The sequence below is a fragment of the Gekko japonicus genome, unplaced genomic scaffold, assembly GCF_001447785.1.
Source record: "Gekko japonicus isolate JY-2015 unplaced genomic scaffold, Gekko_japonicus_V1.1 scaffold1562, whole genome shotgun sequence".
Taxonomy (NCBI): domain Eukaryota; kingdom Metazoa; phylum Chordata; class Lepidosauria; order Squamata; family Gekkonidae; genus Gekko; species Gekko japonicus.
In genome coordinates this window covers 86,974-104,221 of record NW_015169824.1, presented here as the reverse complement: position 1 = coordinate 104,221, position 17,248 = coordinate 86,974, and the positions used below count along the sequence as shown (strand labels likewise).

Here is a 17,248-nt window from a genome sequence, read left to right as displayed (position 1 = left end):
ACAAGCAGGGGATCCCCCACCACCACGTGGGCAGAAGCGAGTCTTTCCCATCCCACGGTCTCCAGCTGCTCCCCAGTCCTGATCTTGGAAGGGTTTTTTTTTGGGGGGGGGGAAAGGTTCACTCGAAGGGTTAAAGGGAAAAAGTCCCCCTTCCTAGAGAGGCCGCAAAGGTGGAAGGGCACGTGATACGTGCCTCGCATTCTTCCAGTGGAAAGCTTGCCTTGAAGTTGCGCAGTGACGTCATCAGCGTGGTTGCTCAAGGCAGCCTGGGTGCTGGTGCAGATTTTTTAAAAAAGCAAATACAGAAATCATAAATTACCCTTTCCCTTGTAAGAGTTTCCTGGGACTCTGGAGAGCTCTCCCCCCCCCCAGGGCTCTGCTGCGGACCGACCCCGCTGCCCTCTGCACATGGGCAGAGTATCCTGTGCAGGTCACTGCTCTGGTCCTTGACTCCATAGAGGGATCTGGCAGAGGAGGAAGGTGATCCCTTTGTCCAGGTGGAGACTCTTTGGAGAGGAAGGGGGGGATGAGCGGAGAGCAGGACCCAGGAGATCTGGGAGCAAGAACAGGCCCTGATGCCACCGAGGCCGAGAGCAGAAGGGAGCTGTGTGAAGGAGCCGTGCAGAAGAGCCTGGGGGACAACGTCCTCCCTCCAGATGTGCAGCGCCAGCAATTTCGACACCTCTGCTGTGAGGAAAGACTCCACCGTCTTTGCCACCAGTGGCTGAAGCCAGAGATGCACAGCAAGAAGGAGATGCTGGACCTGGTGATCCCGGAGCAGTTCCTCGCTGTCCTGCCCTCAGAGATGGAGAGCTGGGTGAGGGAGTGCGGGCCTGAGACCAGTTCGCAGGTGGTGGCCCTGGCAGAAGGCTTCCTCCTGAGCCAGGCAGAGGAGAAGAATCAGGACCAGCAGGTGAGGGGGGCACAGGGTATGATCCCTTGAAATACATGTGGATCTTGTCTCACTAAAGTTTTAGTTTGTTCACCCGCTCAAAGAAAACAGGTGGACATGAGTGATCCAGTAGATGTTGTTTACCTAGACTTCAAGCTTTTGATAAAGTTCCTCATCAAAAGCTCCTAAGTAACTTAGTAGTCATAGAATAAGAGGGAAAATCCTCTTGTGCAGGGCTCTTTTTATAGAGAAAGCCCAGCAGGAACTCATTAGCATAATAGGCCACACCCAACAGCAGAAACTCATTAGTGTATTAGGCCACACCCATGACAGCACAGCTCATTGGCATAATAGGCCACACCCCCATGTTACCAGACGTGTGCTCATCCAGCCACACCCACCTTTTGCTTCTTATTCTGCTTACCTTGTTTGTTGTCCAAACCCAGGGCTTTTTTGTAGCAGGAACTCCTTTGCATGTTAGGCCACACACCCCTAATGTAGCCAATCCTAATGAGTTTCTGCTGTTGGGTGTGGCCTGTTATGCTAATGAGTTCCTGTTGGGCGTGGCCAACTTGGTAGCCAGCCGTAACGCCATTCCTGTGCGTTCCTGCCCAAAAATAGCCCTGCTCTTGTGGATTAAAAACTAGTTAGTTAACAGGAAGCAGAGAGTGAGTCTAAATGGGTGGCTATCACAGTGGAAGGTGGAGAGAAGTGGGGTACCGCAGGGCTTGGTGCCAAGTCCGGTGGTTTTTAACTTGCTCATTAACAACTTGGAGTTAGGATTAAGTAGTGAAGTGGCTAAGTTTGTGGATGACAAAAAGTTGTTCAGGGCGCTGCAACTGAGGAAGTACTGTGAGGCTCGCAGCAGGATCAGTTGACACTGGGCGAGTGCACGTCAAGGTGGCAAATTAGGCGGACAAGTGCAAAGTAATGCACATTGGAGCCAAAATCCTAACTATAAATACAAGTGAATGGGATCCGAACTGGCAATAACTGACCAGGAGAGAGTTGTGGTATGTAGCTCACCGGAGATGTCAATTCAGTGTGTAACTGCAATAAAAAAGGCAAATGCTATGCTGGGGATTATTCAAAAGGCGAAAGCAAACCGGCCTGTATCATAATGCCCCTGTATATATTGATAGTGCAGCCTCATTTGGAACACTGTGCACAGTTCTGGTCACTGCATCTCAAAAGTGATATTCTAGCATTGGAAAAGGTGCAGACAAGGGCATCTAAAACGATGAAGGGGATGTAACACCTTCCCCATGAAGAGAGGTTAAAGAGGTTAGACTTTTTAGCTTGGAGAAACAACAATTAAGGGGTAACATGAAAGAGGTTTACAAAATTATGCATGGGGTAGAGAAGGTAGGGGAAAGCACTTTTCTCCCTTTCTCAAAATAGAAGAATTCATATACACACAAAGAAATTGATGAGCAGTAGGCTTAGAACAGACAAGTACTTCTTCACCCAAAGAGTCATTAACACATGGAATTCACTGCCGCAGGAAATGCTGGTGGCTACAAGCATAGACAGCTTCCAGAGGGGATTGGATAAACATCTGGAGCAGAGGTCTAGGAATGGCTATTAGTTGCAAGGTATAGATGGAACACTCTGTCTGGGGCAGTGTTGCTCTGTATTCTTGATGCTTGGGGGGCAACAGTGGGAGGGCTTCTGGAGTTTTGGCCCCACTGGTGGACCTCCTGATGGCCCCTGGGCTTTGACCACTGTGTGATACAGAGGGGTTGGACTGGATGGGCCATTGGCCTGATCCAACATGGCTTCTCTTATTTTCCTTTGTATCCCAACTTTTTGGAGACTCTCTCCAGCCTGTTTCCTTTTCCTTGTCTCATCAGTCTCCTCTTTCTGGGGTCCCCGCTTCTGTTTCAGGTGCAGGAGGAGATCACGCAGGAGGGTTATCCTGAAGCAACCTTTCCAGGTAAGGCCTAAAGGGGTGTCTTTCTCAGTGGATGTCCTCCTTGTATGTAGGTGGGCTTCTTTTGTTGTCCCCCCCCCCCACTGTGTGGGAAAGATGCTCCACTCCGGCTCCTCAACTGAAAATATCCCATGTCAGTCCAAGGAATTCTGTATCTGAACTACCATCTTGAGATATCCCCATGAGCCGATATACAGAGGATATATTTCTCCCAATGTTCAAGAAACAGAAATGGAAAGGACAGAATGTCTTCCAAGTATTGTTTCATCCCTCACAGGTGGTCCCATGAAACCAATGACATATTCTTCGCCATCTCTTTGTGGCAGAGCAGCTACCATGAAGCCAGAGCAGGTAAGTGTGGAACTGCGGATCATGCCCCTGGGTGGCTCTCCCCACCCTTTCCTAGACCTGAGAGATTATTCATTTTTCCTTTCACTGCGGTTCTGCTCACTGAACAGAAAACGAAGGTATCTCATAAAGGTCTGAATGCTCCAGCATCTAACCACAGTCCTTTTTGGTTAACCTTAGGAGGAAGGAATTGCTACATTAGCATGAGGAGAGAGGGCATTCCTTTTTTGTCTCTTTTCAGGGTCTGGTGACGTTTGAGGAGGTGTCTGTTCATTTCACGGAGGAGGAGTGGGCTCTGCTGGACCCGAACCAAAGAATCCTTCACAAGGAAGTCATGGAGGACAATCGTCAGAATGTGGCCTCTCTGGGTAAGGCTCCCCAGTCCCTTGATTCACAGGTGCTGAAGGGAGAAATGGCTCCTTCTAAGGAAGACGATGATAGGTCTCTTCTGATAGGGACTCTCGTTAGGAGACTGGAATGGATCTGGTGCACACGCAGGCAAGGGAGAGACTTCTGCTTGTGTAGTGAACCCCCTAAGTATTAGTTTCTAAGCTAACAGGAGAGTTTGTAAAAAATAATAATAATCACCTAACGAGCCACTGAAGATTGAACAGATGAATGGCCATGGAAAGTCAAGGGGGCAGACAGCCAAAAGGGAGGTTTTTCAGCTGGGCCACCTCATGGGCTGTTCTGAGGCCCTTCAAGGAAGGATGAGGTAAAAATAACCTACACTGACAGAGGAATCAGATTGAAAACATTTTTTAAGAAATTGGGGATTGTTAATTGAAGGTTGACGAGGGTTCAAAGAAGACAGAACACAGGTCTGTAGAAAGCTGACTGACGCTGTCTGGCTTCAAGCGTATTTATTGAAAATCTCCTCCCTCCTTTCTTTCCCTCCTCCCCTCTACATTACAGCATGCTATGGAATGTGTTTTTTAACAGCTGCACTCTCTTTATCATCCTGGGCTCTTGGCCAAATGACTTCATCTGCTTAGGAAGTCACCAGATGCTAACTCGTGCAATCAGCACACACACATACTTGGGTTCCCAATTTCCAGCCAAGAGAAGTGCTTACTGGGTTTGCCACAGATAACCACTGTTCCTTCAGTTAATAAGTGTTTTGGGGAACCATCACCACTTTATCCTGTCCTGGTAGGATTGAGGTGTCTCTTCAAAGGGAGAGGAGCCCTTTTACAGCAGCTCTCTGTCAGAGCCGCATTAGATGGTGTCAGTCTGGGATGTTGGATTTTGTGTGCCTTGGAAGGAGGCCGAGATATTCTGTCTTGGTGGCCCTGGCTTCTTCTTCACTTTGGGCTGCTATAGGATCCAAAGATCCTTCTGGATCCAAACAATAGTGCCCTCCCCTCCCATTACAGACATGCTTCAGGGGTTTACAAATTTGCCGTTCCTTCTTTTTGCCATTAAAAGGAGCTGGGATTCATATAGGCTGGTTTAGAATCTGAATGTTCCTTAGAGTTGGAACGTGTGGAAGTCACTGATCTGTTTCTTTCCCTCAAAGAAAAACTTCTTCTCCATCCTGATTCTATGTACACTGTGGAAGAAGCAGGAAATCAGCTCTTCCAAGACTCAGAAGAAAGAAAGACATCAGCAGATCTGCTTCCTTTTGTGTCGGAAGAGGGTAGGACTTCTTTTGGGATTATTTTACCTACAGGAGAATGGAATGATTTCGCAAGAGTTTTCACAAATGTGAAAGTAAAACTAAAATGGGGATGAAATGGCTGGCTTGTTTGTACTTCAGCTTGGGGGGAAATGTTTATTCAGTACTCCACTTTATTCAACATGGGCCCCGGTCACACGGCAAAGTTGCCACGGGAGAGGCACGGATGGTGGGTGGATTATCTGGGCGCGATCACACCCCAACATCTGGGAAGTGGAGCGCACCCATGGCTTACCGCCGACAATGCGTCTTAAAAAACTAGTACCTCCAAGGTACTAGTAAACGTTTGCCATGGGCTGCCTCCAGACGCCCGTGGTGTGATCGCGCTGGTGCGCGCGGCATTCCCCTCTGGTCCCTCGTTTACCCACCGGCACCGAGGGAAGGACCCGTGGTGTGCCGCCGGCGCATCTGATCGTGTAATCGCGCATCAAACTGGGCCGGGGCAATTAGCCACGCCTCCCCCCCCCCCCGCAATATCCGGCCTGTGTGACTGGGGCCATGGATTTATTTATATACTGCCTCTCCAGATATCTGTTTGAGGCAGCTCAGAAGTATCAGCAGTGCCATAAAACAGTGCATACTACATAAATGGTCAACATTAAAATTTAAAGAATCGGGGGGGGGGGCAGAAGAACTGCATGAAGTATCCATTGAGTAGCCTCGAAAATATTCACTGAACAGCTCTAAATTTATTTATTTATAGTCAAATTTATACCTCGCCCTCCCCGCAAAGCAGGCTCAGGGCGGCTTCCAACAACAAACACAACAGTACAGAATAAAAACATAAATAATACAGAATTAAAACACAGCATTTAAATCAGAACATTGCAAAATATCAGAATACTAAAGAGAGAACACATGAAGCGGCCTCATACTGAATCAGACCCTTGGTCCGTCGGTGTCAGTATTGTCTACTCAGACTGGCAGCGGCTCTCCAGGGTCTCAGCCGGAGGTGTTTCACATCACCGTCAACCTGATCCTTTTTGTAAACTGGAGATGCCCAGGATTAAACCTGGGACCTTCTGCATGCCAAACAGATGCTCTACCAGTGAGCCACAGCCCTTCCCCTAAAAAAGCAGACCACAAAACACCTACAAAAAAATCCACTCTAACTTAAAACCCAGCTGAAAAGCCATGTTTTGGCCTGGTACTTCAAAGATAAGAGCATCAGAAGAGCCCTGCTAGATCAGGCCAGTGGTTCATCTAGTCCAGCATCAGTGTTCCCTCTAAGCTGAGTTAGTGTGAGCTAGCTCACAGTTTTTTAGCCTCCGGCTCACACACATTTTTGCCTTAGCTCAGGAAGGATGGCTCCAGAGCCAACTAATTGATGCAGGAGCCAAGCCACTCACCCACAACTTTAATGCCGGAAGCTCACAAAGTAGGATTTTTGCTCACAAGACTCTACAGCTTAGAGGGAACATTGTCCAGCATCCTGTCTCACACAGTTGCCAACCAGTTCATCTGAACAGCCAACGACAGGGCACAGAGGCTGAGGCCTTTCCCTGACTTTGCCTCCTGTCTCTGGAGACTCAGAGGATTAGTGCCCCTGAATGTGGAGATTCCCTTCAGTCACCACGGCTAGTAGCCACTGAAAGACCTATCCTCCATGAATCTATCTAATCCCCGTTTAAAGGTGTTTATTCCTGTGGCCATCACGACACTCTATGGCAGCGGATTCCACATTTTAATCACTCTCTGTAAGATAGCACATTAGGCTCCAGGCATGCTTTGGATGGGCCACCACTAAAAATTCCCAACCTCTGGTGGCCACATACCGTAAGGGCACAGAGAGCAGAGTTTGAAAGACAGATCTTTATTGAGGGGACAAGGGTATGGCAGAAGGGCAGATCTTCAAGTACTTCAGCTCCATTTAAGGCAGTGAAGATCATAACCAGCACTAAGGAAAGTGCTCCAGTTGGTCCATCTAGAGCAATAGCATCTCTTCTGACAGGCAGTGGTGCTTCAAGAGAAGAGGGGGATGGACCTGGGTTGTGATGAGTCCAGGGCAGATGTGTTAGGGGGGAAGCTGGCCTTTCCTTTATTTGTTGGTTTCTGTTAATTCTCCCCAGTTATCCTGCTCCTCTTTTACAGAGTGGAAGCAGCACTTCTGAGTGTATTCCATTCACCTGCACAATGACCCTGTGTTCTGGAAAGCACTGGAAAAGTGATTGGCCTAAGACTACTCCAGTGTGCTGTACAAGTGGGCAGCTCAGCTTGGGTCTCCATAGTTCGAGTGCAAAGCCTTGCTCCACACTGTCTGTCCAGTAAAAGCTGTTCTGTGATCTGTTTGAATACAGGAAGAGATTTGCCAGATGTCCTCTAGTCCAGCCTCCCATTTCCCAGAGTGGCCAAGTAGATTCCCTGAAAGGTTTGACAAGCAGAGGAGGAGCCAAAGCCTCCCCTTGGGATTGCCCTGCTGGCAACGAGCCTTCAGAGAGTTACCTTTGCTAAAATGGAGGTTCCACTGAGTCCCCTTGCCTTTGATGGAACTACATGCCAAGAAAGAATTAGAAGCCAATCAGTATGTGACAGAATTTATCTCCCTTTTCAGTAACTTCTGTCCTGTCATTATCACGAGCCCTTAATGGACTTCTTTCATTGATAGTCTTTTTTTTTATTGCAGAGGTTGATGGTCCCCGGAATAATTCTAGGGGACAGCCACAACAATTCCTGTTGGAGGAAAAACAGCAGAGAAGAAGCACCGAAACAAAATGGAAGAGGGAAGATGAATCCTCTTCTTCTCAGGTGTTTGATACACACTGGGGAATCCACACATTAGCAAAACCATATAAATGCTTGGAGTGTGGAAAGAGCTTCGCTTGGAAGGGAGACCTTACTGGCCATCAACGAATCCACACAGGGGAGAAACCATATAAATGCTTGGACTGTGGAAAGAGCTTTGCTCGGAGTGTCAACTTTACTGCCCATCAACGTATCCACACTGGCGAGAAACCATATAAATGCTTGGAGTGTGGAAAGAACTTTGCTTGGAAGGGAGACCTTACTGGCCATCAACGAATCCATACAGGGGAGAAACCATATAAATGCTTGGAGTGTGGAAAGAGCTTTGCTTGGGTCGTCAACTTTACTGCCCATCGACGTATCCACACTGGGGAGAAACCATATAAATGCTTGGAGTGTGGAAAGAGCTTTCGTCGGAGTGACAACCTTACTGTCCATCGACGAGTCCATTCAGGTGAGAAACCATATAAATGCTTGCAGTGTGGAAAGATTTTTGCTCGGAGTGATAATCTTACTGCCCATCAACAAATCCACACTGGGGAGAAACCATATAAATGCTTGGAGTGTGGAAAGAGCTTTGCTTCGAAGGGAGCCCTTACTGCCCATGAACGAATCCACACAGGGGAGAAACCATTTAAATGCTTGGAGTGTGGAATGAGCTTTGTTCGGAGTGCCCATCTCACTGCCCATCGGCGAACCCACACAAGGGAAAAACCATATAAATGTCTGGAGTGTGGAAAGAGCTTTGCTCGGAGTAACACACTTATTACTCATCGACTAAACCACACATGGGAAAAACCTTATAAATGCATGGAGTGTGGAAAAAGCTTTGTTCGGAGTGACAAACTTAGTGCCCATCAACGAATCCACACAGGGGAGAAACCATATAAATGCTTGGAGTGTGGAAAGAGTTTTGCTCAGAGTAAAGACCTTTCTATGCATCAACGAATCCACACAGGGGAGAAACCATATAAATGCTTGGACTGTGGAAAAAGCTTTGCTCAGAGCTCACACCTTACAGCCCATCGACAAATACACACAGGGGACAAACTTTATAAGTGCTTTGATTGTGGAAAGAGTTTTGGTTGGAAGCGAACCCTTATTGGCCATCAACAAATCCACACAGGGGAGAAACCGTATAAATGCTTTGACTGTGGAAAGAGCTTTCATCGGAGTGACAACCTTATTGTCCATCGACGAATCCACTCAGGAGAGAAACCATATAAATGCTTGGAGTGTGGAAAGAGCTTTGCTCGGAGCGACGTGCTTATTGCTCATCGACGAATCCATACAGAAGAGGAACCACATAAATGCTAGGAATGTGGAAAGACCTTATGGGCCAACAAATCCACACAGGGAAGAGAAATAAATTCCTGGAATGTTGAAAGAGGATTGCTTAGAATCTCACCCTTTCCACTCATCAAAATATACACATTGGGAAGTAACCAGATAAATGGAGTGTAGAAAACCTTTGTTCAGAAGGAACGTCTTGTGAAACACCAAAGAACCTACAATGTAGAAATGATATAAATGCTTGGGGTGGAGCCTAGGGAGGGGATGGTTGTGGAGGGGACAGACCTCCGTGGTGTTTCATGCCATGCAGTCCACCAACTGCAGAGGCTGTTATCTCCAGGGTAACTGATCCTTGTAGCATGGAGAAAAATATTCCAGTTCTCCAGGCTCCACCAGGAAGATGGCAACCCCAGGCAGAGCTTCTTATCACTCTCCAAACTTACATCAAACATTGCAAGTGGGCACACCTGTATTTTCAAGTAAAGGTAGAACGTTTCTTTGTAGTTGCCAACACAAGTATATACTTCCAAAGTCAGCTTGCCATTATTTGAGTTTTGTGTGCATTCTTTTCCAAATTCCATCCATCTCCCCCCTCACCTCATTCCTGTCTTCCTTCTGGAAGCTTCATTCATGCCCCTTTTTCTAACAAGACTCAGAATCTTCTTATATTTTCTTGCCACCTGTGGGCATACCCCGATATACCCGCCCACTAGGAAATTATTACTTTATTTAGAGAACTGATATGCCTCTTCTCCAGAAAGCTGTACAGGAAATAATAAAACCCAATAAATAATTAAAAAACAAAACAACTGAAACAAATGGAGTCTCTTAGATAGCAACCTGGGTGGGGAATATGTGTGTGTTTGTTAGAGGAACAAGAAGGCCGAGAGAGAGAGGGTGACCCATGCTTATTTATTCAGCTTGCACTCTGTTGTCTGTAAATGCTGTTTTGTTTTTCTTTCTTAGGAGTCAGTCCTGTTGAATAAACTTGAGTAGGTTTTTGAGTAGACCCACTTCAGATTGCTTTGTTTTGCACTGTGCTACTCGTCTAATAATTACAGTCTCCCCTCCCACCCATACCCCTCTGTGATCCTTCTTGGAGCTTCACTCGTCTACCTTTTCCTTCCATCGGTGAGAATCTCCAGGTTTCTTTTAGCTGCTTGTAGTCATGATTTCAAGTAATATATAAGAGACCTCCAAGTTGATACAAGATCAGAGTTATCGAAATGACCAGGGAAACGTGTTGTATGAAATGCCATAGATACTATATTGACATTTTATACAAAGTGTAAATTAATTTTAAGGTGCTTAATTCATAAATTTGTAAAATACCACCTATGAATTCATACATAAGAATCTCAATATTATAAACAGATCACAATACATTAAGAGAATCACAATACATCAATATATTAACAAAGCTTCTGGCTTGAGTCTTCGTTTCGCTCCTAAACTTCCTCAAAAGTAAATTCTCTTATGACTTTCTCAGAAGTAAATTCTCTTATTCATCATTTTGCTACAAGACAAACATTACAAGCACGTATCATAAAGAAGGTGTCAAGAGGAAATATCAATTGTTATACTGAAATAAATTGAGTTGGAATTTCTTGTGTACCATTTAGTGAGTGTCGTCTCTTTTATTTTCCAAGGTTTTCTCTCTCTCTGCTTATCAAAGCTTATGTTCCTGTCCATATCTCCATTCAAACTAAAGGGTACACATTGTCTTGTAGCAAAATTATGAATCAGAGAATTTACTTCTGAGGAAGTCTAGGAGCGAAACAAAGACTCAAGCCAGAAGCTTCGTTAATATATTGATGTATTGTGATTCTCTTGATGTATTGTGATCTGTTTATAATATTTATTTATTTATTTGTTTGTTTGTTTGTTAAATTTATATCCCGCCCTCCCCCGTAGGGCTCAGGGCGGCTTACAAGGCAGATTCTTATGTTGAGATTCTTATGTATGAATGAATAGGTGGTATTTTATACATTTATGAATTACGCACTTTAAAAATTAATTTACACTTTTTATAAAATTTCAATATAGTATCTATTGCATTATAGTCATGATTTCCCCATTGCTTAGGAAGTCACTTACTGCTTCATTTAGAGAATTTATATTCCACATCTCCAGACACCTGCTCAAAGCAGCTCTCCACTAAAGAATAAAATCAAACTAAACTGGCAATTATAAACAAACCAGGATACAAAAATTGCATGAAGTAAACCTTGAGCAGTCTAAAGAATATCCATAAAGAGTCCTCAGCCCAAGATCAGGCCTTCAATAGAGCCCTTTAGTTAAATTCCTGGGTCAAAAGAAACCTCTTTCTTAAAGGCAGGAGGAAGCCAAGTGGGAAAGGGTGCCCTGTAATACTCTGGAGAAGTTAACCTGGAGTTAGACCTGTGCCTAAAGAGAGACTAACTTAAAACAGTTATGAGAACTGGTTTGAGAAAGGATCTCTTGTTCCTTCCCACAGTGTGCGCACACAAGTTTCTTTCTCTTGCTCCCAATCAAATAGGCTTGCAGGGTTTTCAGAAATTACCCACACCCTGTTTATTCCAGGGGAAAGCAGGTTGCTGTCCCCCCCCCGCAGCAGCAGTGGGGCCGTGGCTCAGGAGCAGATCACCCGCTTTGCACAATATGACAGGGCTGCCATAACTGCCAGATTGCCCACATTTACATTTGGGCAGGGGTCGTTTCGTAGGAAAAGAGCTAGGGGAACTCATTGGCATAACTCATTAGCATATGCCACACACCCTGACATCACCGGACGTGTGTCATAAGGCCACACCCCCTGACATCACCGGAAGTGTGTCATAAGGCCACACACCCCGCCCCCAACAGTCCCGGCCGCCGCCGGCCTTGCAGCTCCACTGCTGAGCCCGATGAGGGGCTCGGCGGTGGACCTGCAAGGCCGGCAGGAGTGCAAGGAAGCCCCGCGAAGGCCCTCCCTGGCCCCAGGTAGGCAGGGGTGGGGAGAGGCAGGGAGGAAGCAACTTACCCTCCCTCTCCTCCTGCCTCCTCCTGGCTGAATGAGGGCCAGAAGCGGGGCGGCCGGAAGCAGGGGGCGGGGCTTCGTCATGTGCCCCACCCCCGTACCTCACCCTGGGGAACTGCGATCCCCCCCCCCGAAATGACCTCTGCATTTGGGCAATCCAGCTGTGCTTTAACAGCTGTGATTCAGGGCAGAATTCCCCAGTGTCTTCCTGGATTGCTTTCAGTATAAGCCTGGAAAGTGATATCAATCTCAGTAGACTCCCAGAACTTGACAGCAAACGCTTTCAATAGCTGAACATGTCTCATTTGACATCTGCAATCCCTTGTGAGCTGAATTCCTGGTCTGTTTCTCTGTCCAAGTCTCCGGCTGAGGCCTTTCCTTAAATTAGAGAGGCCAAAGATTAAATCTGAGACCTTCTGTGTGCCGAGCAGATGCTCTACCTCTGAGCCATGGATCCATTTCTATGAGAGTGGGGGGAATGTAGGACTGTGATGAGGCTCTCTGATATATGCTGAGTAAGTGATGACAATCCCATTATACTGCCAATCATACTGCACTCTAGTTGAAAAGTCCCCTGACCAACAGGGTTCAACTGTTTGCAGACAGTGAAATGACAGCGAATTGGCTCCATGTTCTCAGCTGGTGAGCAGAAGGTGAGCAGAACTGTTCAGTATTCAAGCTTGGCTACCATGCAGGGGAAGCCCTTCTGACATAGCTCTACATGATGTCAAACTATAAACACACTATAAACAGCAGGAGCCCTGCTTGCATTTCAGTGGAACTGAATGTGATTCCCCCACCATGTTTTAGTGACCAAGATCCTAAGCAGGGAATTCTTTAGTCAGTGGTAGGGTTGGGAAGAGAGCTGGAAGGAACCTTGGAAGTCATCTGGCCCAGCCTGTGTGTTATTGTAGGAGCAGGCAGCTACAGAGCATTCTCAGCTGGGCCTCGCAGCCAGGCTCTGACTGGACATAGAAGTGCTTAGCTTCCCCAGGGTTGCTACATCAGCCTTTCAGTCATACCCTTAGAATGATAGGCCAAGAGAGAGTTGTGGGCAGGGGTGAGCTTTTGTCTGTCCTGAACCTACTGCCCATCAGCTTCATTGGTATTTAGTGAGAGAGGAAAAAGTTATTTTTGTCAGCTCTCTCCACCCCATGTCTACTTTTATAAACCTCTATCATGTCGTCGTCCCCAGTCATCTCTTTTCTAAGCAGAAAAGTCCCAGACTCTTCAGCCTCTCCTCACAGGAAAGGTGCTCCCGCCCCCTCATCATTTTGGTTGCTCTTCTTTGTACTTTTTTCCAGCTCTGCAGTGTCCTTTCTGAGAGACAGTGGCCCAAACACACTCAGAAATAACACTGCTTGCATTTAAGCAGCGATGAGTTTGAGTCCACTTCTGGTATCACTGACCAAACTCCTAAGAAGGCAGCTCTTTAGCCAATGGCAGGGTTGGAAAGAGGGAGTTGGAAGGAACCTTGGAGGTCATCTAGTCTAGCCCCCATGGGAGTCTATAGGAACAGGTAGCTACAGGGCATTCTCAGCTAGGCTGGGGGGCCCCAGCCAGACCACGACCAGATGTAGATGTGCTTAGCTTAGCTTCCCCGGGGTTGCTAAATCAGCCTTTCACTCATACCCTTAGAATGATGACAGGCCAAGAGGAAGTTGTGGGCAGGGAAGAACAGGGGATCCACAGACCTGGAAGCCTGACAGCCTCCCAGGCAGGGGTCATTTCCTGCAGGAGCACACAGGAGCAGAGCTCCGGCAGTAAAGAGCCCAGGGGGTGGGCACATGCAGCAAGCCCCACCCCCTGCTCCCAGCAGCCCTCAGTCAGAGCAAGAAGCAGCAAGGTAAGTTGCAGAGCTCCCCCCGCCCCCCCTCTCCAAAACAGTCCAGTGGCACCTTTAAGACCTAGTTTTATTCAGGTACAAGCTCTCCCTCCTCTGCAAGGACAGATCTGTACCCCCCCCCCCTAGCTAGCAATCCAAAAGAGTCCAGTGGAGCCTGAGTGGTGGGTGTTGCCTTCTGACACACTTCCGGTGATGCCAGGGGGCGTGGTATATGCAAATAAGTTATGCTAATGAGCTCCTGCACCTCTTTTTCTACAAAATGACCCCGCGAGTCCCAGGCATATTGGGGAGGGCAGGAACATCTCCTCTCCCCACCCCAAAACAAGAAAGTCTCCCCTTGGGAGGGAGCAGCATATGCGATAAGTGGCTCAAGCGATGGAGACTGGCCAGGAGCTTCTCCTGAAGGCAATTTTGTGGAATAGAATGTGGTCTTAGGCTCAGCATCACGCTTTTGGGCCAAGAAAGAATGGTTACAAATCTGGGCTGGGAATTTCCTGGAGATCTGGAGGTGGAGTTTGGGGAGGGATTCCAGCGGTGGGGTATAATGCCATAGAGTCTACCTTCCACAGGAGCCACTTTCTCCAGGGGAACTGATTTCTGAGATAGCTGAATTCCATGTGATCCCAAGGCTCTGCCTGGAGGTTGGCAACCCTCAAACAGGCAGGGAAGGCCACGTGGGTGGAAGCTTCCCTTCCCTTCCCCATAGTCTCCAGTTGCTCCCCAGTTATGAAATTCGAGGGAGGCTTGCAAGTAGATAAATAGGTACCACTTTGGTGAGAAGGTCACAGCGTTCCGTGTGCCTTGGTGTTTAGTCATGCCGGCCGCATGTCCACGGAAACGTCTTCGGACAGCGCTGGCTCTTCGGCTTTGAAACGGAGATGAGCACCGCAACCCTAGAGTCCGATTCGACTGGCTTTCGAGCAAGGGGACCTTTACCTTTACCTTGGAAGGGGAGGTTCACTCAAAAAGGGTTAAAGGGAAGAAGTCCCCATTTCCTAGAGAGGCCTCAAAGGAGGAAGACCACCTGACTCGTCATAGCCCCTCCCATCTTGGATGCCTTCTGGCTGAAAAGTTGCCTTGAAGTTACCCAGGGAAGCCTCCAGCGTGGTTGCCCGAAGGGGAGAGGAGGCAGCCTGGGCGGTGGTGCGTTGATTTTTCGAAAAACACATCGATAAGTAGTAAAGTCATATTTCCTTTGCAATATTTCGCTTCGACTCTCGGGAGAGAAGGGAGATGATCCCTTGGTCTCCAGGTGGAGAATCCTTGCAGAGGAAGAGGGGGATGAGCGGAGAGCCGGACTCAGCTCTGTCCAAATCAAGGACAGGCCCTGATGCCGCCGGAACCGAGAGCAGAAGGGAGCTGTGGGGCGAAACAGTGCAGAAGAGCCTGGGGGACAGCGCCCTCCCTCCAGATGTGCAGCGCCAGCTGTTCCGGCAGTTCGGCTACCAGGAGGCGGAGGGGCCCCGAGAGGTCTGCAGCCGACTCCACCGTCTTTGCCGCCAGTGGCTGAAGCCGGAGAGGCGCAGCAAGAGGGAGATGCTGGACCTGGTGATCCTGGAGCAGTTCCTGGCCGTCCTGCCCCCGGAGATGGAGAGCTGGGTGAGGGAGTGCGGGCCGGAGACCAGTTCCCAGGCGGTGGCCCTGGCAGAAGGCTTCCTCCTCAGCCAGGCAGAGGAGAAGGATCAGGACCAGCAGGTGAGGGGGGCACAGGATACGGCCAAGGATATACCCTCGAAATACATGTGGATGACCACAACTTTTTTAGAACCTCTTCACACCTTGTTTCCTCTTCCTTTTCTAATCAGTCTCCCGTTTCTGGGGTCCTCCCTTCTGTTTCAGGGGCAGGAATGGATCATGCAGGAACGTTACCCTGGAGCAACTTTTCCAGGTAAGATTGAAAGGGGTGTCTTTCCCAGTAGATGTTATCTTGAATGCAGACAGGCTGCTTTTAAGAATCTCAGTATTGTGTGCAAAAGATGCTGCACTCCAGCTTCACAATTTATGGTACTCTTTCCTTGAACAAGTATTTCTGTGTCTGAACCGGCATCTTGAATTATGCCCATAAGCCAATATACAGTGGATATATTTCTCCCATTGCTGAGGGAACAGAAATGGAAAAGACAGAATGTCTTCCAAGTACCCTTTTTTCCTTCACAGGTGCTGCAATGAAACCGGTGGTGTGTTCTTTACCATCTGCTTGTATCAAAGCAGCTTCTGTGAAGCCGGAGCAGGTAAATGTGGAACTGTGGATCACGCCCACTCCCCCCACCTCTCCCTAGGCCTGAGAGATTATTCCTCTTTCCTTTCACTGCTGTCCTCCTCACTGTACAGAAAATGAAGGTACTTATGAAAGCATCTAACCACAGTCCTTATTTATTGACCTTAGAAGGAAAGAATTGCTACATTAGCATGAGGAGAAAGAGCTTCCTTTTTTGTCTCTTTTCAGGGTCTGGTGACCTTTGAGGAGGTGTCTGTTCATTTCACGGAGGAGGAGTGGGCTCTGCTGGACCCGGACGAAAGAATCCTTCACAAGGAAGTCATGGAGGACAATCGTCAGGTTGTGGCCTCTCTGGGTAAGGCTCCCGTCCCTTGATTCACAGGTGCTGAAGGCAGAAATGGCTCCTTCTAAGAAGGACTGTAGGGCTCTTCTCGAAGGGACTGTCATTAGCGGAGTGGAGTGCAAGCAAGGGAGAGACTTCTGCACGTGTAGTCTAGTCCACAAGTATTAGTTTTTAAGTGAACAGGAGAATTTGTAAACTGAAAAGATCATTCCCCTAAAGCACTCTTGAGGACTGAACAGGTGATTGGCCATGGAGAGGCAAGGGGAAAATAGCGAAAATGGAGACTTTTCAACTGGGCCACCTCATGGGCTATTCTGAGCTCCTTCAAGGAAGGGTGAGATAAAAAATAATCTACACAGAGGAATCAGATTGAAAACTTTTAAAAACAAGTTAGAGATTCCTAGTAAGCATTTGGCATTTTGTGAATCCATCACCACCTTATCCTAACCTGGTAGGATTTTAGAGTCTTTTTACTGGTAGGATTGAGGTTAGGGCTGCCAAGTCTCGTTGAATCGCGGCGGGGGATCGTCATTCTTTACAGGAGCTCTGCCGCGGGGGATGGCAACAGGCGTTGCACTGCCGTCGCCAGGATGTGACGCTACGCGTCGCTCTGGCAACAGGGCTGTTTGGAGTCCCGTTGCCAGAGCGACGCGTAGCGTCACATCCTGGTGACGGCGGTGCAACGCCTGTTGCCATCCCCCGCGGCAGAGCTCCTGTAAAGAATGACGATCCCCCGCCGCGATTCAACGAGACTTGGCAGCCCTAATTGAGGTGTCTCTTCAAAGGGAGAGGAGCCCTTAGACAGAGGCCCTTCATCAGAGCCACATTAGATGGCAACAGACTGGGATGTTGAATCTTGTGTGCCTTTGAAGAGGGCTAAGCTAACTGTATCTGGTGGTTTTCTGGGCTAAGGCTTCTCTTTGTTGTGCAGAAGTCCCCTTCTCCTCCATGTTAGGC

General features: G+C 47.9%; 1 protein-coding gene across 1 annotated transcript in view; it reads left to right on the top strand.

Moving 5' to 3' along the window:
* The first annotated feature begins 510 nt into the window (after nt 1-510).
* Nucleotides 511-17,248, top strand: part of LOC107115503 — an 86,275-nt gene continuing 69,537 nt past the window's right edge. The window contains 3 exon segments of the mRNA XM_015417223.1: nt 511-913; nt 3,415-3,546; nt 7,678-8,927. Of these exon segments, the coding sequence (XP_015272709.1) occupies nt 527-913; nt 3,415-3,546; nt 7,678-8,927 (1,769 nt within the window). The 5' untranslated portion in view covers nt 511-526.